At 43.3% G+C, this 26,797-nt stretch overlaps 1 protein-coding gene across 18 annotated transcripts in view; it reads left to right on the forward strand.

The window, feature by feature from the left end:
- Positions 1–26,797, forward strand: part of RALGPS1 (Ral GEF with PH domain and SH3 binding motif 1) — a 307,580-nt gene that overhangs the window by 121,576 nt on the left and 159,207 nt on the right. For 15 of the 18 annotated variants that reach the window (XR_008668562.2, XM_031014342.3, XM_031014340.3 and 12 more), the window contains exons 6-7: positions 12,912–13,001; positions 15,718–15,810. Coding sequence is in view for 17 of the 18 variants with exons in the window: in XM_031014342.3 (XP_030870202.1) it covers positions 12,912–13,001; positions 15,718–15,810 (183 nt within the window). In the remaining variant the exon portion in view is untranslated. The remainder of the gene's footprint in view (positions 1–12,911; positions 13,002–15,717; positions 15,811–26,797) is intronic. The other 3 variants (XM_063697034.1, XM_055351185.2, XM_031014344.3) reach the window with 1 other exon arrangement.

A 26,797-nucleotide genomic window follows, 5' to 3' on the forward strand; every position in this document is an offset into this window, starting at 1 on the left:
AAGGTTGGCCTTGTATCACAAAGATGCTGAAAATTTTGGAAAAGGTGAAGAGGGAATTGGGAGAAACGTGGTTCTAGTCTAGGCCGTGCTGCTAACCTGCTTTAAGGCCCCTCCTCTCTTTGGGTCTCAGGACATTTTTCTATTCATGGAGATGGGACAGGGCCAAATGTTTCCAACTTGTCTCATGGACACATTTTATAGTTGCTAATGACTGAAACCCCAGCTCAAACTCAGGTAAGCACAAAAGAGAGCTTCATGGTTTATGTATAATAACTAAATCTAGGGAGATACTGACTTCAAATATTGCTGAATCTAGGCAGTGGGGACAGTACCATCTGAACTTGGTCTTGCTCTCTCCGCCTCCAGGTTCTGCTTTCCTCTGAGCTGGTTCTACCTCAGGTAGCCTCCCCCTGTGGTTGCAGGATGGCTAGCAACAATTCCAGGCTTGTATCATATTCCGAGGGCAACCTCAGGAGAAAAGACCTGCTGCTTTTTCAGTAGCTCTATCTGATGCCCTGGAATTGAGACTCAGTGGCTCAGATTGCCCTGGCTTGTGGCCTATCTTGTTTGTTATGATCTAATCACTGTGACCAGGAAGACATGAAGCTCTGATTGGCCAGGTCTTGGAAACAGGCCTTCCTATGGAGGAGAGGCGGTAGGCCTAGGCCACATGGACTGAATGGAGAAGGGGTATTTCCTCAAGGAAAATCAGGGTGTTCTGGAAGGAAGAAGCTATGGATGAGGGCCAGAAAGGAAGACAGATAGTTTATCATAGACCTTCTTTTCTCTTGTACTTTTCCAGTCTGCTCTGAACTTTCTCCCCAATCCATTCTGTTGATACCTTGTCACTCTCAAGTCCTGTCTGCTGCCCTCTGAACTCCCATGCTCATGAGCCTAGTGACTGAATGTTTCTGCTTCCTCTTGGCTTTAATTGAAACTATTTTAAAAACATTTATTGAGCATTAATGCTGAACTTATTGAATCAGATACCATGCTAAGCATTTTACCCGTGCTATCTAATTCAATTTTCACGTGCCTAATGAGATAGATATTTTACACTCATTTCATGGATAAAGAAACTGAGGCTCTGCAAAGTGAAACAACTTGCTCAAATTTACATAGCTGGTGAATTCCTCTGCTTAAGGGGCCTTCTGTTTTTTTCTGAACACTTTTCTAATAGAAACTTCTGCTTTTCCAAACCTAATTTATCACAGGGCTGGGAGACAATGTTAGCATTCTCCTTTCTTCCACATGCTATCTCTAAACAGTTACTCTTTCCTCAGTGTGTAATACTCCCTTTTATATGAGGCTTATCACTCTAGTTCTATTCATTTATGTATTCAGTAGTCATTGACTGAATATGTACTAGGCTCTGTGCTGGTTCAGGGGGTCAACAATAAACAAATTGTCGCCTTTGCCATTGTCAGCTCATAGTCGAGTGTAGGAGGCAAACATGATGGAGGCGATTCCAGTCCAGGGGAATCTGTGCTAGGATGGGGAAACCAGAGGAAAGGCATGTGCAGGAGCAAGGGAGGCCAGAGTGGGGTCTGTTCCTTCAATCTGAGTGAGGGATTGGAGCTGTAAACTGGCTGGGCAGAAGAATATTAGAAGACAAAATGACAGCACTTGGTGATTGATTGGTTAATGGAGGGAAATGACAGAGAAGAGTAAAAGAGGGTCCTCTTTTGGTATTTGGGCAGTCCTATCCTTGAGACAGTGAACACAGAGGAGAAGCAGTTTTGAGAGTTGGAGATGAGTTAGGTTTGGACATGTGGGATGAAGTATGCAGGAGGTCATTGGATATTTGAGTCTGGAAGTCAGGGAAAGGTCCAGCCTGGAGATGCAAATATTGGAGTCACCTGCATTTGAAGGCCTGGGGTCAGTGAAATCATCCAAGGAGAAACAGAGGCCCAAGTGAGTACCTGAGGATTGCTGACATTTAAGGGATGGGCAGAGGAGAGGAGGCCACACAGGAGGCAGAGAGAGAGCAACCTGGGAGCAGAACACTTGGTGATATGGAAAGGGCAGTATCTGGAAATCAGTGTTTCAGAAATGAGGGAATGCTACAGAATGAGTCTTCTAAGACAGGGCTAAAAAAGAGTCCTTTGATTTTAGCAGCAAGGACAGTTTTGCAGGGATGTAGCAGGTTGAGTGGTAGATGTGAGGCAATGAAGAGAGCAGGTGTAAGTGATTCTTACAACACTGGCTCCAAGGGGAGCTGAGAAGGGAGTGGCTGGAGAGTGGAGGAGTCAAAAAAGTCCTGGGAGGTGGTTGCATGCTTTTTTCTTCTTTGAAGTGAGCAGATCCTTAAGGATGTGAAGGAGCCAGTGGACCTGGAAAAGTTAAAGATGAGGAGAGGGAGGAAGTACTTAATGAGGTAAAGTCTCAGAAAAGGTGGAAGAAGCCAAGACCTGGGTGCCTCTTCAATGTAAGAGATGAGTCAGCAGAAAGGAAAGGGGCAGATGTAGACCCATTTGTAGGTGCAATACAAGGAGAGTGATGGCTTTTCTTCGTCAGTGAAATGGGAGGGAAAGGGGGAAGGAGTGGGGCGAGAAGATTGATGGGTTTGGGGAAAGCTTGAAAAAAGCTGCTTCACAGGAAAGGAGAGAGAGCTGACTCTGGAAATATAGCAAGACTCTTGGGCAGTGATGGTGGCCCAGATGAAATAGAGATTGTGATTTTCTAAGTGGCCCCAGTGCATGTAGGTAGTAGGTGGTTTTCTCTAGTTGCACTTCTCAGCCTAGGAGTAGGTGCATGGAAGAGCAGATGGTTAGACCCATCCCCTTAGGGGTTGGCAAAGCAGATTTTTTGGAAGGGTCAAGATGCAAGGGAAGTTAAACTAGTGGTAAAGAAAAGGCTGAAGTAGGCCGGGCATGGTGGCTCAAGCCTGGAATCCCAGCACTTTGGGAGGCCAAGTGGATCATCTGAGGTCAGGAGTTCAAGACCAGCCTGGCCTACATGGCAAAATCCCATCTCTACTAAAAATACAAAAATTAGCTGGGCGTGGTGGTGCACACCTGCAGTCCAAGCTACTTGGGAGGCTGAGGCAGGAGAATCACTTGCACTCGGAGGGTGGAGGCTGCAGTGAGCCGAGATCTCACCACTGCACTCCAGCCTGGGCAACAGAGCGAAACGCTGTCTCAGAAGAAAAGAAAAGGCTGAAGTGACAAATGATAGGGGATTGGTCTGCTTAAGAGGAAAAGGATGCCAAGGAAAAGGGCTGCCAGGGAATCCAGGACATTGTGAGAGGAAAGGTCTGACACAGTGGGGGTCAAGGAGAGAGTAAGGACTAGAATGTTTAAAGATTGTAGCCCCAGATGGAACCAAAATTTTCTGACATAGAGCAGGTCTGGGAAATCAAGAACAAAGAGGTGGCTGAGGTGGTAGGGAGGTCTAGTTGCTAAAGTTGAAGTGCTCAAGGGATCTGAGGCCAGGGTCATTTGCAGTGATGTTGAAGTTGCCCAAGGAAGAAGGCAGGATTGGTGTGGAGGGGAAGATAGCAATCCAGATCCTGATCTGTTTACCATCTCTACCGTGGAATCATAAACATGTAGCCTTTTCACACGGACTTTTTTCACTTAGCGATATGTAGTTAACATTCATCCATGTCTTTATATTACTTTATATGTCTTGACAGCTCTTTTGTATGTGTATATTCCATTGTATGGATTTACCATCCATGGTTTGTTCATCCATTCACTTACTGAAGGACATCTCAGTTACTTAGTTACTTCCAGTTTTGACAACTATGAATAAAGCTGCTACAAACATTTGTGTGTGTGTGTGTGTGTGTGTACTAAAGTTTTCTTTCTTTCTTTCTTTTTATCCCCGAGGCGGAGTCTTGCTCTGTTGCCCAGGCTGGAGTGCAGTGGCGTGATCTCAGATCACTGCAACCTCCGCCTCCTGGATTTAAGCGATTCTCCTACCTCAGCTTCTGGAATAGCTAGGATTACAGGTGCACGCCACCACACCCAGCTAATTTTTGTATTTTTAGTAGAGACGGGGTTTCACCATGTTCGCCAGGTTGGTCTCAAACTCCTGATCTTGTGATCTGCCTACCCCGGCCTCCTAAAGTGCTGGGATTCGAGGCCTGAGCCACCGCACTCAGCTAGATTTTCAGATCAGCTGGGTATATACCTAGGAACATAAGCTAGATTGTGTTTGTCCCATTTTGTATTCTCACCAGCAATGAATGAGTGTGTGGCTTCAATCCTTGCCAGCAACTGATATTGTCAGCTATTTTGTGTTTTAGGCATTCTAGTATGTGTGTAGTAATCTTGCTTTTCTCAGCTTTATCCAGACCACTCTTGGACAGTTACGTCTGGTTCTGGGTGCCTCACATGAGGGGTGAGGGTGGGAATTATCACACAGGAGTGGCATGTAAGTATTACAGTGACTAGAAGAGTAGGGGAAGGAAAACATGTTATACAGGGATAGGTGGAGGATCTGTGAGTGAGAAGACTCAGGGAGAAGGTCATCAAGGTTTTCAAGCAGTTGAGGAGTTCTTAATGGGGAAGCTGGATTCAACATAATCTATGGGGCCTGGTCAATAAGTGCAGGGCCCAAGGGATGGAAACGGGGAGGCAGTTGGCCTCCTCCTAATATAAGGAAGTTTCTTAACCATGAAGGCTGAGGCAGAGACCAGACAAGGGCTTTATTACTGTAGAACACCATCCAGCTGTCAGGGCAGGGAGTAGATGGGACCTCTAAGATGCTTTCAAACTCTTGGTTTCTAAGAAAACTGTGAATGGACTTAGGAGAAATTTGTGGCAAAAGTAGATTTTTCATAAGAAATAGTAGTATTTTTAAATCTGGATTTTTCTTGTTGTTTTTCTTTGTTTTATTCTTTGATTGTTTTTTTCATGGTTGGTTAACTGAATAAAGTTGTGTCCATAACTATTCTGTTTTTTTATAATTCCGCTGTGGCATGTCCCAGATATCATAGTCCTCAGTAGCTAAATGCCAGTGCTAGCTATACCACTATAACAATAATAGTGTTAATAATAGGTTATGTGTATTAAAAGTTTATTAGCACCATGACCCACTGGGGTTATGCTCCAGGTGTGTTTGGCTCCTTCAGCAATTGGAAATCAATTAATGTAATCCACTGTACAATAGGCTAGGGTAGAAAAATCATATTATTATATCATTTGACCTGAAAAAGCATCTCACAAAGTCCAGTACTCATTCATAATTAAAAAAAAAATCTCAGCCAATTAGGAATAGAACAGAACTTCTTCAGCTTGATAAAGAACATCTACAAAAGTCCTTCAGCCAACATCATACATAATGGTAAGACACTGAATACTTTCCCCCTAAGATTGGGAACAAGGCAAGGATGTGCTCTCTTATCTGTTCTGTACAACATCTTACTGCAAGTCCTGGCTAGTACAGTAAGACAAGAAAATAAATAAATAAAATGTATACAGATTGGAAAGGAAGAAGTAAAACAACCTTTATACATAGGTGACGTGATTATCTAGGTAGAAAATTCCAAAGAAATCTCCAAAAATACTCCTGGAACTAAGAAGTGAGTAAGCAGAGTTGCAGGACACAGGCCAGTATACAAGAGTCAATTGATTTCCTCTAGACCAGCAATGAGGAACTGCAATTTGAAGTTAACAAACAATACCATTTACAATATCACCAAAAAAGCCATAAAACTTAGATATACCTCTAACAAAATATGTACAGGTTCTGTTAATGTGGAAACCTCAAAAACTGATAAAAGAAATCAAAGTGGAGCTAAATAAATAGAGAAATACTCCATCTTCATGGAATGGAAGACTCAATACTGTTAAGATGTCAGTTCTTCCCAACTTGATCAGTAGATCCAGTGCAATCCCAATCAAAATCCTAGAAAGCTGTTTTACAAATATCAACACAATACTGAAAAAGAACAAAATTGGAAGACTCACTCTACCTGATTTCAGCACTTACTGTAAAGCTACAGTTATCAAGACAGCATGGTATTGGCGAAAGAATTGGCCCCATAGGTCGATGGAGCTGATAAATAGACCTACACAAATATGGTCAGCTGATCTTTGATAAAGGTACAAGGGCATTCAGTGGAGAAAGGACAAGTGGTGCTGGAAGAATTTAAATATTTGTGTGTATATGTAAAAAAAAAATGAACCTAGACACAGACCTTAGACCTTTCCTAAAAATTAATTGAAAATGGATCATAGGCCTAAATGTGAAAGACAAAACTATAAAACTTTTAGGAGAAAACGTAGAAGAAAACCTGTATGACCTTGGATTTGTTAATGAGTTATCAGATAAAACACCAAAAGCAGAATTCATGAAAGAAAAAATAAGTTGGAACTTTATGAAAATTAAATTTTTTTCACTCTGCAAAACACATGGTAAAGAGAATTAAAAGACTTACCACAGATTGGGAGAAAATATTTGCAAAACACATATATGATAAAGGAGTTGTATCCAAAATTTACTCTTGAAACTCAACAATAAGAAAATAGCCCAATTAAAAAATGGGCAAAAGATCTGAAGAAAGCTCACCAAAGAAGATATGCAGATGGCAAATAAACATATGACAAGATGCTCAACATTATTTGTCATTAGGGAAACACAAAACACTACATACCTATTAGAATGTCTACATAAAACAAACAAAAAACCCTGATAACACCAATTGCCGTCAAAGATCTGAAGCAACACAAACTCTTATTCATTGCTGGTGGGAATGTGAAATGAGACACTCAATCCAGCAATTGCAATCCTATGTATTTACCTAGCTGATCTGAAAACTTATATCCACACACAAAAAACAGCACACAAATGTTTATAGCAGCTTTATTCATAGTTGTTGAAAATCAGAAGTAACCAAGATATCATCCTTCATTAGGTAAGGTAAATGGATAATAAACCATGGTAAATCCATACGGTGGAATAGCATTCTTCCAAAAAAGAGAGAATGAGCTATCAAGTCATATAAAGACATGGATGAATCTTTTTTTTTTTTTCTTTTTTTGAGACAGAGTTTCACTCTTGTTGCCCAGGCTGGAGTGCAGTGGCGTGATCTCAGCTCACCGCATCCTCCGCCTCCTGGGTTCAAGCAATTCTCCTGCCCCAGCCTCCTGAGTAGCTGGGATTACAGGCATATGCCACCATACCCGGCTAATTTTGTATTTTTAGTAGGGATGGGGTTTCTCCATGTTGCTCAGGCTGGTGTGGAACTCCTGACCTCAGGTGATCTGCCCGCCTCGGCCTCCCAAAGTGTTGGGATTACAGGCATGAGTCACAGTGCCCGGCCCGAATCTTTTTTTTAAAAAAATAATTTCATGTTTTATTTTAAATTCAGGGTACCTGTGCAGGTTTGTTACATGAGTATATTGCATGATGCTGAGGTTTTGGAGTATGAATGATCTTGTCACCCAGGTAGTGAGCATAGTACCCAATAATAGGTAGATTCTCAGCCTTTGCCACACTCTCTCTCTTTCCTCTAATAGTCCCCAGTGTGTGTTGTTCCCATCTTTATGTTGTGGATGAATCTAAAGTGCATATTGCCAAGTGAAAAAAGCCAGTCTTGAAAGGTTGCATATGGAGGATGCCTTTTCTCTTTTCTTCTTCCTCCTCCTGAATCATTATTGTTGGTTTATTACAAAGCACAGAAAATGTTCTTGCTAGCATAAATCAAGTTATCAACATGATTATACTTCTACATTTATATTTCCTTTTTTGACATCCTGGAAAAAAAAAAGAGGATGCCTTTTCTCTTTTCTTCCTCCTCCTGAATCATTATTGTTGGTTTATTACAAAGCAAAGAAAATGTTCTTGCTAGCATAAATCAAGTTATCAACATGATTATACTTCTACATTTGTATTTCCTTTTTTGACATTCTGGAAAAGGTAAAGCTATAGAGATGATAAACAAATCAGTGTGTGTCAGGGCTTTGGAAAGGGGAGAGGGCTGAATAGGTGAAGTCTGGGTTTTTTTTTTTTTTTTTAAGGCAGTGAAACTATATGATATTGTCATGTTGGATACATGACACAGTGCATTTGTGAACTTTATAGCACCAAGAGGAAACCTTAATATATGCAAATTTTTAAAATTCAACTTGAGGGATCAATGTAACACTTTGTTACATTTTGTTACGTAGAATATTACAAAATGTTATAGCAGAATGTAACAAAAGAATCTATTATAAATGTATGAACAACCTCACTGAGGACAGGGAGAGAAAACTTTGCTGACCTAAGTAAATTTGTAATAGAGTGGAGCCTATAAGGCTAAAGACAAAGGAACTGTATATAAATACCATACTCCATTTGATAAAGTTGTTTCCCAAGGGGGATGGGTAACAATTCTGAAACCGTTATCCCTGTGTACTGGGATCAAACAATATAAGAAATAGATGAATATAAGAGAGTATAATGAAATGGATGGCAGATGGTGGGAACCAAGTTTCTCACTGTTGGAGTGGGAAATTACAGATAAGCCAGGTGTGAGGAGGCTAGAACGACCCATGTGGTAATGGATTACAGTTGGAGACATCAGTATGAACTCATGTTTAGCTTAATACAGATATAGATGGTTACATATAGAAATCTTTACAGATATGTGTATACGCATGGGTTAGTACACACACACACACACACACACACACACACACACACACACACACACACACACACACACACACAATTTCTTGGCTCTGCCAGCTGAGAGGACCCAGAAACGATGATACCCCAATAGCAGCAAGCATACTTCATACCTGTTTTGTGCTAATCTTGGTTTCTAATACTGTTATTTGATAAAAGGAACCAACGTTCCTTGGAGAAATGACTAATTTTAAGACTAAGGCAAGAAATATAAAAGATGAGCCTGTTGCATATTGTATTGCCAGAAGGTAAGGAAGTGCTCAAACTAACAAACCAAAACAATACAGGGGTTGTGTCAAAGGGATGCAGGAGCCAACTGAAAGAACTCTCAAAGGCCAAAGCTGGAACAATTTGAACAGCATATAAATAATGGTATTGGATTGTAACCCAAAGTATAAAATAAATATCCACAAGTCTATACTGATATAAATAAATGTGGAAGAATCGACAAATCTCTCATGCAGAAGAATTTCAAATAATCTATGTAGATTAGATCTCAAGAAGGTAGAATGTAACTTCCCACTTGTTAAATATTGGCTGAGCTTAGTGACTTCCTTGCAGAGTTTGAAGTGGTAGTGTAAATTGTGTAACCAATTCCCTATCAATGGGCTTTTAAAAATTGTAGATAGTGCTTCAATGAAACCTTGTGTATCTGTGTTTCTGTATTTCTGTATTTTTGTAAGGTAAATATTCTAGGGAGACTATACCTTAAACATCTTGAAAGATATGTTCAAGTTGTTCTTCAAAATGTTATTGATTTCGATTCCTCCAAACAATGTTATAGTACCGATGTCTACATGCTCTTGGTACAATATATGACTCACAACATGTATTTTTATTTGATATACAAAGAGCTTTTATCAATCAATAATAAGAAAAAACCTGCTTGGGTGACATAGTGAGACCCCATCCATACAAAAAAAAAAAAAAAAAAAAAAGCCAGGTGTGGTGATGCATGCCTGTAGTTTCAGCTACTTGACAGGCTGAGGTGGGAGGATACTCGAGCCCAGGAGTTTGAGGTTGGAAGGAAAGATGTCCCAGTAGAAAGATAGTTCTTCACAAGGACCTGTGCAGGCAGTTCAGAAGGCAAATAATACAAATGACCTATAAATATTTGGAACAAAAAAAGTTAACTGAAAAAAAGCAAAACAAACAAACAAAAAACACCTAAATAGTCAAGACAGAAATGTGAAATTGAAACTGTGAAATACCATTTTTTTCCATCGAATTAGTTAAAAAAAAAAAAACTGATAGTAACTGGTATTGGCCTGTGTATGGCAACATGGATCTGCTTCAACTTGTTGATGGGTAAACAAATAGACCTTTTGGAGGCCACCTTTTTTACATATACTTTTGTAAACAGGTACACACGCTTTTATTCACTCCACTTTACATGAATTTATCTGGGGACCTTAATAAAAAGTGTACAAACATATGTATAAAGATGTTCATCTCAGCATTATTACAACAAAATTAGAAATAACCTATTCAACAGTAGAGGGTTATTTAAGAAAATGATGATACTTCTCTATGATGAAATACTTGGAAGCTGCTAAAAATTGTAGAAGAATATTCACTTATAAAAATCTTGTGATATATAATTAATATACACCAATTTAGTTTTAAGAGACAAACATGTTGTTCTATATAGAGAAAAAAAAGATGGCCGGGCATGGTGGCTCATGCCTGTAATCCCAGCACTTTGGGAGGCTGAGGCAGGTGGATCACCTGAGGTCAGGAGTTCGAGATCAGCCTGGCCAATACGGTGAAACCCCATCTCTACTAAAAATACAAAAATTAGCCAGGTGTGGTGGTGCATGCCTGTAATCCCAGCTACTAAGGAGGCTGAGGCAGGAGAATTGCTTGAACCCAGGTGGCGGAGGTTGCAGTGAGCAGAGATCGTGCCACTGTACTCCAGCCTCGGTGACAGAGCGAGACGCCCTCTCAAAAAAAAAAAAAAAGGAAAAAAAGACTAGAAGGACCCATACCACAGTGTTTATGATGTTGGTCTATATGTGAGACTGAGATTTGTCTTTTTATACTTATCTCTTACGACTTACTTTTGTACTTATCTCTTATTCCTTGTTTTCTTCATCAAACTTCTGAAGTTAAAAACTTAAGTTTTGTAGTTAGAAAAGAGAATAAAATAAAAAAGTGTTTAAAACTATGCTGATTCTACCTTTGTAATGTCTTCCTTATCTCCCTCTTCTTCCCATCTCCGTCAGCATGGCGCTGGCTCAGACCTCCTCATCTCTCACTGAGACCATTGCATCAGTTTTCTAATGGGTGTCTCTATCCTTGCAAAGGATCTCATCTATCACCCTGCTCAGAAGCCTCTGAAAGTCCCTGTGTAGCATAGTGTTTTAGCTCCTTCCTCTCACCTTGTTGCACCAGTCCTCCCCTCCCCACCACACACCCAGTCTGGTCTTCTTCTCCCTCCCCACCCTCATCGTCACTCACAACCCCCACCCACAGCACTCCTGCAACACCAGTGCTTTCAGCCTATCCAGCCGTCCCTGGTCATGTAACATATGGCCACACTTCAGTCTTCTCTTGTTTAAAGTCTACCCATCTTTCAAGGCCTATCTTCTTTGAGAAGCCTTCCTCTGTCATTACCTCTCTCATACTTTGGTTTACTGTTTGAACTTCTTCCATGGCCACTATTACCAGCTGCCTTCTAATACAGCGATTCCTTAAGGATTCTGCCTCCTCCTTTGGTCACCTCAATTTCAGAAAGGCCTGGGCTCCCAGTGCCTGGAGCCCACACACCGAAGGGGCTTCATGGAACTCTGCTGAATCGAGTTGTTGACTCAGAGTTGCCTCTGCACAACATGGGCTGCAGTTCCAGAGTCAATGCTTCCATGTTCCTTAATATGCCATAAACGTGTGATTCTTTGACATGCAGGAATCTATTAAATTGTACATGTAAACTATCACACTTGAGTGTGATAATATGCCATAAAAATGTACACATATTAAAATATAAGGTTTATGGGCATCCCATTTGGTATTTAGAAAAACTTTTTTCTGTAACTGGCTAGTAAATATTTGAGTCTGAGCTTAATTGTGGGCAATTCCTTGGAAAAAATGATTCTATGGAAACCCAGTCATGTCCTGGAGGCAACCACAGATAATTACACTGAGAAAACATTTCTATAATACTCCTGCTTAATATAAAAAGCACATTGTTGATTCTTGGTTTCTCTTTCTTTGCTTTCTATTTGAAAAGTGATGGTATTTCAATAACGAGAATACATTTTATTGCAGCAGTAAGCTTGTTTTATTAGCTCTGGAATATCCTTAACTATATTTTTCCCTATAAAGTTCAGAGGTTTTAGATGCCTTGCCTTCTTTTTAATTCTCCCTATGCCCCGTGCTTTGCCTGGCTCTCCACCTTTCTTTGCAGTGCTGTCATTGCACTCTTGGGCATCCGTGTTTCACATAGAACTGTTGTTACAGAAGTGAAACATAAACAGGAAGAGCTAGCCACTTCCCAGCATTTCTTGGCATGAGTCTCTTCCGTTGCATTGAGGTGCCATGTGAGTCAGCTCCACTCTGGTAGATGACTTTCCTGTTCCACCATCAGACACAGGGGTTCAGGCTGTTGCTGTATGTGAGAGGTCAAGCATGAATGGGCTTCTGAACCAAAGCTACCATCATACCCTTTTTGGTGCATGCTGTCTCCAGGAAAACATGCCCTGTAACATGCATTGCTTTATGGAACTTTGAAAGAGATACTTCCATATCATTTACATTATGGGATGGGCCTCTCCCAAAAAATTAAATTTGTTAAAATTGTGCAAATATTGATGAATCCTCCTTATCTTAGGGCTGGCTGGGGATATGGACCTCACAAGTGTTCCTACCAATATACATGTCCCTTTGGCTCTTTGTCCATCTGTCCCTCCATCCACCCATCATCTATGATCTCCCCACAACTGGGATCCTTCTGAGCAGGAATTCAGTCTGATTCATCTCAGGATTCCCAGCAACTCTTCTCGAGACTCGTGTCACAGAGGCCCAGCGCTCCCTGGGATGACGAGGAAAGTGCTGCTTTCTCTTGGCACTGCAGTGTGCACTGCAGACAGGGTGCTGAGAACACGGCCCATTTGCAGGGTTGGGTGCTGTAGAGGAACTCTTTAACTCATGTGACCCCAGGCTATCGTCTCCCAGTTTCCTGACCTCTTGGAAATCCCATAACAGCGGTGGGCAAGGGGGACACGGGTGGTCCAGCAATTAACAACTTTTCTGGTGTGTATGTGTGTATGTGTGTGTATTTGACTCTACAGGTCAGTTTTTGGGTTGTACGAGAAATTCTAACAGCACAGACTTTAAAAATAAGGGCAGAAATCCTCAGCCATTTTGTGAAAATAGCCAAGGTAAGCTTTTTATTATTATTTTTCCTTCCTTTCCCTCTTCTCTCCCACACCTCCCCAAAAATATGTTTCCTCAGTACTTTGGGAGCTGCTTTGCTGTGGGCCTGCCAGGCACAGTTCAAACAGGGTGCTGTGGCTTGACTTCCCTAGGCAGAGCCAGGTGTTAGACCTGCCTGGGTGCTCACCAGCCCCCTAGCACCTTGTGCGCAAATTGGCAGCGTGCCCCACACCCTATAATTTCAGTGGCCAGCCATTCTCCTTACCTGGGCTTTCACAGTCTCTCCGCAAGGCAGGACCCAGAGGCTGCCCCTGGAATCCATTCATTCTCCTACTTTAGATTTAGCCAATTCTGGGGGTTGATGGATTTTAGTTAGCATCAATGCTCAATGCTTGTGATATCATTACATCCTGCACAATATTGTCAGCAGTCAGCACACCCTACCCACCTCCCGCTGAGCTTCAGGTGGGGGCCAGATGACTCTGCAGCCCCCCATCCCCACCTCCTGCCCCCTGGCCTGATAGGTTCTGTCCTTGTTGGCAATCACCTTTTCCCTTCTCTTCCCTTATCTCTAGGAATGCTATGCCATCCCGTGGGCCATCCTGGACCACTGTCACACCCAGTAGCTCCTTCCCATACACTGGTTTCAACCACCCAGGCTTGCCTGACTCTCAGCCGCAGCATTGTGCTGGCTGTTTCGCTGCTTGCTTCATGTGTGCGTGTGTTGTCTTCCCACCCAGGTCCTAGGAAAGCTGCCCTTTACGAGCCGGGCACCATGCTATGGTCAGCTGCTTTACTGACCTCATCATATTCAGTGCTCACATGATTATTATTCCATTTGCAGAGGAAGGAGAGCTTAGAGAGGTGAAGTGTCCATGCTCAGGGCCCCATAGCCAGTCAGTGGTGGGCAGGAATCGGAGTCGTGCCTCTCTGCCTTCAGGGAAGCTGCTCTGCTGGCCCTCATGGGCGGGTTAAGTGCATCATCTATTTATGTTAAGAGCAATGGCCACATTTACTTCCTATGCATTCTCCTGAAGTACTTGGAACTGGTGCTGGGCTTAATGATATTTGTTGCTGTCAATCAGTTCTGTTCTGGGCCACAAGAGAAAGTAGGATGTGGTTCCAGTCCTCCTGGGCTGTCAGTTTGGAAATGTGTTTATGGTGCCCACCCATGGAATTCAAAATGATCCCTCCTTAATCTCTGCCATTTTCTGTGTGGCAGACTGTCATGCTGGCTCTGTGCCCTGGGTCTTTCCTTGTGCAAGCCCCTTCCTTTCTCTGGGCCTTGGTTTTCCCATCTATAAAATGAAAGGGGTGGGTTAGATAATTTCCAGAGCTGTGGGTTAGATAATTTCTAGAGCCCTTTCAGCTCTAAAAAGAAGTTCTGTGACAGGCAAAGCAATGCAGATACATAGAATGAAATTCAGTTCACTTAGAGAATCTATTCTTACACACAGGAAACAATTAGAGAATGTTACGAGATGTATGAAATGAAGTATTTAGCTCATGTGGTGAGAGAGAAATTTCCAAGTAGGAACAGAGCTGTGAGGACTAAGTATAAGGGCTTTTCCTTTCTTTATGCATTTCACTAGGCCCTACAATGTGCTGGGCACTGTACTGGGTACCAGAGACACCATGATAGACAAAACTTTGTCCCTGCTCTCGGGAAACACACAGTCCAGGGTGAGAGAGAGGCAAGTAAAAAGCAAGTACAATCCAGTGTGCTACAGATATGCATGGACTTCTGTGGGGACACAGTCAGGAAAGACATATTAGAGGAAGGGGCAGCTGAGCTTGGAAATACTTAAGTGATGGAGGTGGGGAAAGACAAGGCTGAGACTCATATTGTACTGAGCTCCTGCCCTGGGACCAGCCACTGGTCTAGGCAGTTGATATGTACTGTCTCATGTAGCAGAAGTGCCGTGATTGCCTTCTGCACTTTAAGTATGAGGACATCAAGGATTAGGACACACAAGTAGTGGGAGCTGGGAATGGAACCAGGTCTTTTGATTCCATAGAGCCTGCCTAATAACCCAAACTTCATTGATTCCCAAGAAAGAGAAATGGCACCCCTGTCCTGTTAGCAGGTTTCTCTTAGCATAAAACCAGGAACAGAGCAGTCGCATTTTTCTGCACTTACACTCGACTGTGTCTCATTCTGTTTCCCTCCATGGTAAGAAACTTGTCTGAGACTGAATTGAATCCAAATGTTCTCACTAATTTGGGGTCTGGTTCAAAGGAACATGGTCAAGTGATGGGGAAGCCCGAGCATTGCCTTCCCAGCTGAGAGGGATTATGCAGATTGGTACCATCTTTCCTTGGCCTCTGTCTCCTTCTGGTGTTAAGATAATCATAGAAGACCCACATTGATGCTGTTGGCACAGTCGGGGTTTTAGTTTACAAAAGCCTGCTGGGACAGTATTCAGATTTGTCTAAAAAAAGAACGTAATGCACACTATCAAACCTTACCCCGTGCCACGTTTCTGTCCAGACTAGTCAGCTTATGAAATTTTGCACATGTTTTAGATGCAGACTCACCTTTTGACAATTTAAGAGGAAAAAAGCATATGGTTTCTATGAAATCCTTAGAACTATGTTTTCCACATGAGATATTTTTAAGTGTAATTGAATTTCATAAATATGACATTTGGTAACACTTGAGCATGTTTTTGTTCTGTTGTTTATAGCAGCAAAATAATCTATTCCATATCTTTTTTTCAGAAACTTCTAGAACTCAACAACCTTCATTCTCTCATGTCTGTGGTATCAGCATTACAAAGTGCTCCCATCTTCAGGCTGACAAAAACCTGGGCTGTAAGTTAATCTCCCTAAGTCTATCTGATTTTGGCTATCATTTCATTGGTGAAGTTCTTCATTCCACAAGCCCCAGCCTTTCTCTTACTGTCTGTACTTTGCCAACAACAGAGTTACTATGAGTTGATGACAGTTCTGTAGGCATCCTCACTCCGTCAGTGACCCCAGCCCCATTTTGGCACCAGGGAATGGTGAAGGTGCTGACGTGGCTGGGGTCAGAAGCCCCCAGAGTGGATCTTCCTGGACACCACCATGTCATGAATGATGACCGGGTCAGCAGCATGACTTCTGCCCTCCACTTGGCTGGAATTTTTCCCTGGCAGGCTCCAAACTGTCCTTGGGAAGGTCTCTGGGCTGATGGTTCGCAGCTGCCCTGGGTCACTAGCCATACCGCTAAGTTTCTCTGGAGAAACCTGTGACCCCCGTGCAGGAAAAAACGGATTTTTTTCCTAAGGCCCTGGATAATTTCAGCTCAGAGGTGGAGTCTGATAGTTACATAATTGAGTCTGTAGGAAAGTTTTTCTGCTGTAAAAATACTTTAAAAATATCTCAGACCTCTTTATCCTCCTTCGCTTGGCACAGTGCCTGACATGGGGGAAGTAATTGCTATTTCCATAGCTCATTAGCATTCACCTCCTGGCCTGCCTGATCTGGGGTCTCTCACAGCCACACAGCGCAAGCCTTTTAAGACCTGTTTATATCCCACGGAACTGACAGAAACTGTATGGAATTGTCAGATGTGCTTCTGCAACTCATTTCCGAACTGCTTTCTGCCAGTCTGTGGGGCTGGGCTCTGTTTCCTACTTGGCTGGTTCAAGGGCTTTTAAAATACTCAGGGATTATGTTGTAGGTGATCGAAAATGAGCCTTGTTTCTTTAAATTGCCATTTTCCATAGATCTAGTCCTCGCAAAGTAGAGTGAGAAGTTTTAGCCCAGTGTCAGAAAACTGGGTTTGCATTCAGGTGCCATTCAGAGCATGACTTCTGCGTGACTTATTTTCTCGTATAAACTCGGGGAGGTTGGCCTAGATTCTTGGTTTTCCATCAGTGCTTCGTGGAGTCCCAGGGGTTCCTTAGAGTTGCCTTAGGTGCCACCAGGGGCTGAGAGAGTGGAGAGATGCTGCCAAGCAGGCAGTTTGGGCACTATTTCCACCAGAGCAGCTCTGTTTGTATCAGTTTTATGTACTGGACTTCTGGGTGAATTTCAACTGAGCAATGGCTTTGGAGGTCGAAAGCAAGTTTGGAAGCCACCGGTCTTAGCAGTTGCTGCCAGCCCTGTGATTCCAAGTCCATCTGACCAGTGAGGCTTTTTTTCAGAAGTTGCTTGGAGATTCTTTTTTCAAATGAATTTTCCATCACTTAGATGCTGTTATTGTTTTTTGGACTGCCAGGAGCTATGTGAGGACCCAGCAGGATGATTTTTGAATCTTCTCATGATGCCTAGACTTTACTGTCAGTAATATTGTAACTCTCAACAATCCCTATAAGCTGTACAGTTGGTGGAGGCAGAGATAGTTAATACAGAGGGCTGGGTGTCTAAGGGTCTTGCGCAGAGATACGGTCCACTCAGTGATAGGGCCAGGCCCATGGATGAAGCGATGGTGTCCTCCAGGGGATGCTGTGTACTGCCAGGACAGTGGGCAGCAGCAGGTCACAGCAGTATCCAGGACCACTCTGTTTGGCTTGACAGGCCCTACTCAAGGTGGCTGGGTCTTCACTCCTGTTGATGGTTCTTTGCTGTAATGAAAATAAACCTCCAGGCCAGGTGCAGTGACTCACTCCTATAATCCCAGTACTTTGGGAAGCTGGGGGTGGGAGGATCACTTAAGGCCGGGAGTTTGAGACCAGCCTAGACAACATAGCAAGACCTCATCTCTGCAAAAATTCACAAAATTAGCTGGGCATGGTAGTGTGCACCTGTGTCACAGCTACGCAGGAGACTGAGGCAGGAAGATCCCTTGAGCCCAGGAATTCAAGGCAGCAGTGAACTATGATTATGCCACTGCCCTCCAGGTTGGGTGACAAAGACCCCATCTCTGAAAAAGAGAGAGAGATTGATTGAGAGAGAGAGACAGAGAGAGAGAAGAAATCTCCTTGGGGAGCCTGGAATGGAATTTGCACCCAGGACCCATTCAAAGGCGTGGGCATATTCACCTAGCTCCCTTCCAGGCCATCTGGGTTGTGTTCTTCCTCACACATATGCCAGGATAAAAGCATGTGGCAGGCACTGCCCTAAATGCTTTTTCTGTCTGTCTGTCTGTCTGTCTGTCTGTCTGTCTGTCTGTCTGTCTGACAAGTTCTCACTCTGTCACCCAGCTGGAGTGCAGTGGCCTGAACACAGCTCACTGTAGCCTCAGCCTCTTGGGCTCAAGCAATCCTCCCACCTCAGCCTCCTGAGTAGTTGGGACTACAGGCCATACCACCACACCCAACTAATTTTTAAGTTTTTTGTAGAGATGGTGCCTTGCTGTGTTGCCCAGGCTGGTCTCAAACTTCTGGGCTCAAGCAATCCTCCTGCTTCAGCCTCCCAAACTGTTAGGATTACAGGTGTCAGCTTTTATACCTGGCCCCTAAACACTTTACATATATTAACCATTTTGTTCTGACAGCTACCCATTGAGATAGGCACTGTTACTGTTGTCATTTATAGATGAGGAAACAGACACAGAAAGGTAGAGTGGTTTATGCCACAGCTAAGTGGCAGGGCTAGGATCAAACCTAAGCAGCCTGGCTCCAGAATCCATGCTCTTAACCACCATACCCCACTGAACAAAAAAGACAATTCCAGCCTACCCCCTGTCAGCCAAAACAAGAGAGGGGTCTTATTTTTTTATTTTTGTTTTTGTTTTCCCTTTTGTACCATAAGTATTGCATTAGGAACTTGAAAATAAGGTTGGTAGACTACCGGTGCCTCCCGGGCCTTTGGGTCTCTGTCTTGGGTGTGGCTGCTGCTGGCCTGGCACCTGGTTGCTGGAGTGCAGCAGAAAGAGCAGTCAGAGGAGGGCCTGTCAGGGAGGGGATGTGCAGCCAGTGAGCCAGAGAGCTGCAGCAGGACTTTGAAGGCTGCCCTGCAAATGCCTTCTGGCCACTGATTCCTTGGATTGATTGTTTATACCATGGCTTCTGTTGCTCCTCTACTTCCCTGGGTTGGCTCCTGTCTTTGCACCTCAGTTGGCATTTAGCTGGTGGGGAAGAGGAAGATGCCAGGGAACTAAGATTACATGTCACCTTGCTGGGGACTCAGGGCAACAACATGTCCCTGTTCCTATTCTGAGAAACCTCCCTATTGTGTCCTAAGGGCTGAGCCAGGGCTCTTTCCCTGGTTACAGAGAGCCACTTACCAGAGCAAAAGGTGGGTAGATGCAGCATCCCAGGAAATAAGAATGGCAACTGCCACAGTATTGTGTCAGGGAGAGAGGAGGTGATACACACTGTGTGGATTACAGCATGAGGTCTCCAAGGTCACTTGTGGGGTAGCTGCTTGTTCTTGGTGAACCCACTATTCAGCCTTTGTTTTAGATCAGACTCTCCCCTCTCACTCACTCACATGTCTTGTTAATCCAAGGACTACATTTGGCATAGAACATTTAGGAAACAAAGGGGGCCAAACTCATCATCTTTTTCTTTCATCCAAATCACCCCCAGCCCCAGTGGAATGGCAGACTCCACTGTCTGTATTCTTGATGCACCTGCCTGGTAACAGCACGCAGGGTGGAGCATGCACTGACTCTGCAGTTTTGTTTATAGGTCTGCCTCCCCCTTTTGACTGCATTCCTCATCGATGATGTTGATTTTTCTCTGTATCCTTGGTGCCCAGCCACTATACATTTGTTGTTTGAATTGTATGTGTTGTCCTGAGTTGCATTGCGTCCTTCTTTTGCTGTTAATTTCTGGTATGAGATGGCCATAGAAATGTTGCCCAAAGAGAGCTGTTTCCTCTCTGCTCACTTGTCCTTTGAGTTGGGGCTGGTGAGACCTCATGTGCCACAGAGTAGGGAGGTGCAGGTGGCATTGGAAGAACCAGCCATAACATCCCCAAAGGTCAGTGCTATGATAGTTTTTGTTTTGTAGAGGAGGAAACTGAGGTTTGAAGAGATAGAATGACTTGTTCAAGATCCAGAGCTGGTGAGTGACAGAACCGGCACGACACAGCCTTGTCCTGCTGGAATCCACAGTCCGTCTTCTTGGCGGGTATGCTGGATGGCTTGCTAATGGCAAGAACCTGTGAGAGAATCAGGCTGGGCACAGGGCAGGGACAAATAGACACCTACACTGCTTGGGAAATGGGGCTAGAGAAATGCAGCTAGCACACAGGGCCTGGGGACAGGGCAGGCCAGCTCTCTGTGCCATCCCTGTGGGTTGCACTGAAAGCCTGAATATCTGGGAAACCTGGTGGAAGGGAGTTACAGGTGTGGGAGGATACCTGCCACTTGGCTGCATCACGGATGACTTCCAGAGAATTGGCCATTAAGCCTAGGGCAGGGCGTCCTGTTGGCCTCTCCATGGGTGGCTGCTAAGTGCTAGCTGCTGGGTGAGCTGCACAGGACCGACTGACACTGAACATAGGCCTGTACACAGTAGGCCCTTAATAAATGCCATCTGCATACACAAACAGGAAGGCTACCATAGCTGGCCTGGAAAAATGCAGATGGGTAATGATTTATCCCAGCACTGGGACCACTTTGGAATATTGGCTCCCTTAAAGCCATGAAACCTAAGCAAGAAGTTGTAGCAGCCATTTCTGATTTCCTGAGTACACATCACCGTGTGGCTGTTATTCATTCTGCAAATCAAACATTTCTTAAATGTCAGGCCCTGAAGCCATAGTCAAGGCCTCTGTCCTCATGGGCTTTCATGTTGGGGAGAATAACCATGTGCCTAGTCTGGCTGGCACAAGAAGTGATCAATAAATGTTTATTGGATACATGAAGTGATCAGCAAGGAGCTGTCAAATTGGAAGAAAAGCGATGCAGAATACATGACAGAGAATGACTGAGTGTCTGCTTTAGTGTGACGTTAGAGAAGGCCTTGCTTCCCTAGTGTCATGCTAAAGTACAGGCCTAACGTAGATTCAGGCCATGTACTTTCAGTCAAGGCCTGAATGACAAAAAAGAACCAGTCGTGCCAAGATGAGGGGATGAGTGTTCCAGGCAGAGGAGATGGCTGGTGCAAAGCCCTGCACAGGAATCAGCTTGCTGTGAGCAAGGAACTCAGAGGTCAGTGTGGCCAGAGCTCAGCGTGCCAGGAGGAGATGGATGTGAGAGGCAGTGACTGGGCAGCGGGGCCAATCATGTAGGGCTCAAAGCCTGAGAGAGGAGTTAGATTCTATTCCAAGTGCACTGAAGGATTTTAAACAGGAGGCAGACACAATCTGGCTTCCAGTTGCTCTTTGGTTTTTGTGTTTTTAATTACTGTTGCTACTGTGTGGAAAACAAACTGGGTGGGGGATGGGGACCAAGAGTGGAAACTGGGGGCCTACTCAGCAGGTTAGGGCAGAATTCAGGAGCAAGGGGACCTTGGCAGGATCAGGGTATGGCTGGGGATATGAGAACAGCAGGCTGATACCGGATATGTTGGGGAGAGCTGACAGATTGTGTGCTGGATGAGATGTCAAGATGAAGAGAAGAGAATGAGGGGTGAGTCCTAGGTTTTGGGCCTGAGCAACTGAGAAGCTAATGAAACCTTTTCTTTGATTAGAGTGATCTCAAGAGGAGACTGACTGCTTTGTGAGTGATCTAAGGGTATTGAATTCCTAGCGTATGGATGAGTCACTCATTACAGTAATTACAGTCAGGTGCTAGACATGCCACGTGTGCACATGTACATAAACACACACATACCCCACACGTGTGCACACATACGTACATTCTCTTCTTGCTCTGTGCATGTTCCCAGAGTGATTTGCTCTTTCCTACTGAATTGATCCAAAGAGTTTGACTCATTTGCAGCAGCATTGTGAAAATTGAAATTCTTGGCAGGCAGGAAATCATAGCCGATGGGTTAGGAGACCTGGTCTGGAGGGTGGTGACCTGGGAGGGGAACTATCCTGGGAGTGGGGCTCTTACTCCTAGATATCTGGGGACACAGTCATTGAGCTCTGCAATTCAGAGAATTGCTCCTTGTACCAAGAGAACTAAGGCCACTTTGCAAATATCACAGGACGGCAGATGTATGACATTCAGATACTTTGGAGTTCAAAGTCTTTCATCCAGGAAGTGCCCTTTGCCCCCCTTTGTCTGATGCAGTGCCTCAGTAGCCACCCTCTGATGTTGTTGAGAAGGTGGTGATAGGCCAGAGCTGCTTTTTGGAGGCATTTCTGAGCATTTGGTCAGGTGGGAGGTGAGTCAGATGAGGCGATAAGGAGATGGATGCAGAGGAAACCAACATTTGTAGCCCTCACTCACACATCCTCATCATTCCTCATAGCCTGGCTTGGAACTGCTTCTCAGAAGATCTCAGTCAAATCTGCTGACATTTGCACCCTCATCTTCCTTGACATTGCTACAACATTGGACACTGTTCATAACTCCCTTCTTGAAAAATCTCTTTTCCCTTGGCTTAATTTTCTTCCTCTTGACTCCTTTTGTTGCTATGGATGTGGATGTTCTGCAAGGCTGTGACCTCTCCACCTTCCCTGATCCATTTGCTATCCCTTGGTGGTCTCATCTGCTTGGGGAGCTTCAAGTGTCACCTCCTGTACCCCAGTGATGGCTGGCTTTTCAGTTATAGCCCTGATCTCTCTCCTGTACCCTAGAACCCTGTTCCAGCTGTCTGCTGCATAGATCCCTCTACTTGCATGTTCCTTTGACAGCTCACACTTGGCGTGTCTGAAATCAAACTTTGGTTTCCAGGAAGATGATGGTGAGTGCCAGAAGACTCTCTTAACAGACTGTGTTTTAGGCTCTTAGGCAGTATGGTAGACTGAGAAATAAGCCTCTCCCTCCCAGTCTCCTGCTTCAAACACACAAACACAAGTTCTGGATAAAATACAACCAAATTAAAAAACCAACAAGCAAAGCTAAATTAGAAGCCAAGAAAGGGAAGTCACCATGTGTTAAAAATAAAGGGCTCTCAGAGTCAAAACAGTGAGCAGAGTTCAGAGAAACTGCTGTGTATAAGCCTTTGCAGCTGGGAGCTAGGGTTGTAATGCCTGCACAGAGAGGAGAGTCCGGCTGCCCACACATGGGGGGCTGTAATTCAGCTACCTGTAGAAATCAGAGAGACACGTCAGGTATTGCTGCATCAAAAAGTCCCTCTCCAGCCTAGGAGAGCCCCAAGGGAGCATGAGTGGAAAAACTCATCTATGAGAAATTGTCACCCTAGCCTGAACCTCATGCAGCTAAGGGATCTGAATACATATTACATATGACCTGCATTGGTGTGGGGACCTCAGACCAAGAAATGAGGGCCATGGAGATTGAGAGCATGGCCTCTTAAATCAGACACCTGGGTTGAGCCCTGGGCCTACCTCTTACAATGAGGATTAAATGAGTAAATACATGAAAAAATGTTTAGAACTATGCCTGACTCATATTGAGGGTTTGGTAAGTATTACCTGTTGTTGTTGTTGTTATTAATATTTTCACCTCTTCTTGACTATTCTCGAATGGGTTGGCAGAGGCTTCCATCCTTGTATGACAGGGCCTTTTACTTATGGCCTGAACTGTCATCCTCTTTCAGCTGGTCTCATTGCTTCGGGACTTGCTCTCTCTGGGCCACCCTCACACCATTACTGGAGTGATCTCTCCAAAACATACCTTCAAGGTTTTCACATCCCTGGTTGAAGATAGTTTTTAATGTTCTCTCTCAACCCCTCTTCCACCTTGCTAGGATGGGGGCTGTGTGCCATCGCTCCTTCAGAGCGGCATTGTGCTCAGATACAACCATTCCGACACCAGTTTTTCTTTTTGATCTGCCATTTGAGCATTTATTTCACCTTCGGTTTTATGATAATAATATTTTGTCAGCCAGTCTTTAACCATCATGTGGATTTCCAACCCTGTATTTCAGTGATGCCTCTGAGTGAAGGAAAGAGACTGAGCTAGAATGAGAGAGAGAATTGGTCTGTCCTCGTGAGTGTTTCTGAGAGAGACTTGCATCTGGGGATGTGGCACATGATGAAAGCTGGTGGCTGCTGAGTGTCTTGCAGAGTGCTGAGGACATAATAGAGGCATTTTGACATCGGCAGCAAACACCAAAAGATTTCATACCTACTTCCTGACCCTAAAAAACAAACCATACACCTTTCAGCTGTGGCCAGCGGTGCATCTGCTACCACCAGCAACACAGCAACTCAGAGCCCCAAGTCATGTGTGCAAGAGATGCTAGAGTTGGCCTGAGGAATTTTCTGTTAAAACATGGCCATAATCAACTCATTCTTTTCGATTTGCTGTTCATGCTTAGCAGTTTGTGATTGGTACCCTGTTTGCAAGTTGAGCTGAAGTATCTGGAAAAGTAGAATAAGCAGTCAAAATGGTGTTCACATGCCTATGGCATCCGAATGGCCAAGTCAAAACCACACTTTGTCCAAAGGTAAGTTTCCATCTCTCCAGTCTTTTCTAGTCTTACGCAAAGCAACATTTACCTCCACTTTAGCCAAACTACTGTTTCCTTGAACATCCCTTGTATGCCCACCTCCAGGCCCGTGCTCATGCCTTTTGTGGCCTCGGGTCCTCTCCAGCCCCATCTGTGCTTGTTGAAATCCCTCTAGACTTGTTTTCAGGACTACCTCTTCCTGCAGTTCCTTCTTTGGGTAATAGAGTTTGTTCTTCCCCTAGAGAGCCCTTTCCTATGTAGTGTTCCTGATTCTTCCTTGCTAAACCAGGTTGAACAAATGAGATGTATATTTGGTGCCTGACTCTCTGCCCACCGCCAGACCAGATCTGGACCCTGAATGGGCCCTTGGCAAACTTATATCAGGGGATCGATCTCAACCTCCCAGCTCTCTACTCTTGGGTCTTTGTGGGAATATCTGCTGGGTTGCCATGGTTGGAATAAAAAAATTAACAACATTATTAGAAATAAATGAGAAAATTATCCTACAGGATTGTGTATGTATGTGCATATGCATGTGATTGGATACATGTATATATGTGTGTGTGTGTGTAACTGTTTAAGGATTTTGTTGTTGTTTTTTTTTTGTTTTGAGACGGAGTCTCGCTCTGTCACCCAGGCTGGAGTGCAGTGGCGCGATCTCGACTTACTGCAAGCCCGCCTCCCAGGTTCACACCATTCTCCTGCCTCAGCCTCCCAAGTAGCTGGGACTACAGGCGCCCACCACCATGCCCGGCTAATTTTTTGTATTTTTTAATAGAGACGGGGTTTCACCGTGTTTGCCAGGATGGTCTCGATCTCCTGACCTTGTGATCCACCCACTTCAGCCTCCCAAAGTGCTGGGATTAGAGGCGTGAGCTGCCGCGCCCGGCCAAGGATGATTTTTTAAAAAGATAAAATCATGACTCATACAAATATAAGATGAATACTTGTCAAAGGTTTTATTTAACTCATTGATTAAGGAGAGAACCAGTAAGATATTACAACCGTATCAAAAGAGAAGCTAGAGTACTACACTTTTATAATCAGGTAAGGAAGGCTAAAATCACTTTTAAAATTGGTATGAAATTAGTCAGTATTCCCATGGTGATAATCAGTAGCATTTTATGAGGCATAATTTGCCTTTCCATAGACAGGAATTATTTATATTACTACATTTTCTACAAATTAACTTCTGTCTGTACAGGGTTTAAAATAGCTTTAGTCAAAGACAAACACGGACAGCTAGCCAGCACACCACTAAATTTCAGTTACAGTTTTTCCTTGTGTTACATACGATAGTCTCCATTGCATCTAATATTTTATATTAGGTATGTGACTTTGTAGTTTTTTATTTTTCAGAAATGGGTATTTTGCATCCAAAGAAGTAAAAAATTATTTTAAAAATTCCAGTTCATTTCCTTACTGATTCCATACTTAGTCTGCTGAATCCATTGGTCCATAGATTATCCACAACACTAAAAATTCTTTGCATATCAACAGTAGACACTGGAATTGAAATGGAATTTTGAGCCAATTTTAACATATTTGGAGCAACAGTCTCTTTGCTAAAAAATATTTCCATGTATCAAGAAATATTATTCTCTTGAGGCAAGGGAACAAGACACCAAAGTCCTCATAAAGAAAATTTGGAGAAATTTTTTTCTCCTCCATGGAGACAACTTCCAGATTTGAACTGCTTTACCAGAAAGGGGAGTGGTGGTATGATCAGTCAAATACAAGTGCCACATACAAGGTACTCAGAGCATGACGGGAAATTTCCAAAAGCCACCCACTTCTTCAGATATTTCTCCAAGATTTGTGACCTTCCTGGCTTTTGACCTCGTGGTTTGTGAGTCCCATTTACCCTTTCTACCGTGAAAATGATTCAAAATTAATAAGCAGGGGCTTTGTTTTTACCTTGTAAATTAATTCATTTTACATATGTGGTTATAGCCCCTTTCTCAGTCCTATGTTGTATATTTTTGCTTTTTATTAGAAATTTTACCTATTTTATTGATATTTTATAAAAATTAGCTCTTAGATTTAGTTATTTCTATAGGTTTGATATTTAGCTTTTTTTAGTTTGATGTTTTGTTTTTTAACATGCCAATTTTGTCATTGATTTCTTTCTCCAGTTTTCCCACTATTTTCTTAGCTTGTTGAGTTGAATATTTAGTTCTTTTATATTAGTCCTTGTTTAATAATAAATGAGTTTAAAGCCACAAATTTTCCTCCTAATGTGCTTTTGGCCTCATCACATAGTTTAACGTATAGTATTCTAATTATGTACGGCTTGTAAATAGTCCATTATCTTGGCTTTTATTTGGTCTTTTGCCCAAGAATTATTTGAATATTCAAAATTTTCCAAGTAATTGGGTTTTTCAGTTATTATTGTTATTTTTCTCATTATTCTTTTATGCAGCAAATATTTTGGCAGTGTTTCCTCTGTGTCA

This window comes from Gorilla gorilla, chromosome 13, assembly GCF_029281585.2.
Source record: "Gorilla gorilla gorilla isolate KB3781 chromosome 13, NHGRI_mGorGor1-v2.1_pri, whole genome shotgun sequence".
NCBI lineage: Eukaryota > Metazoa > Chordata > Mammalia > Primates > Hominidae > Gorilla > Gorilla gorilla.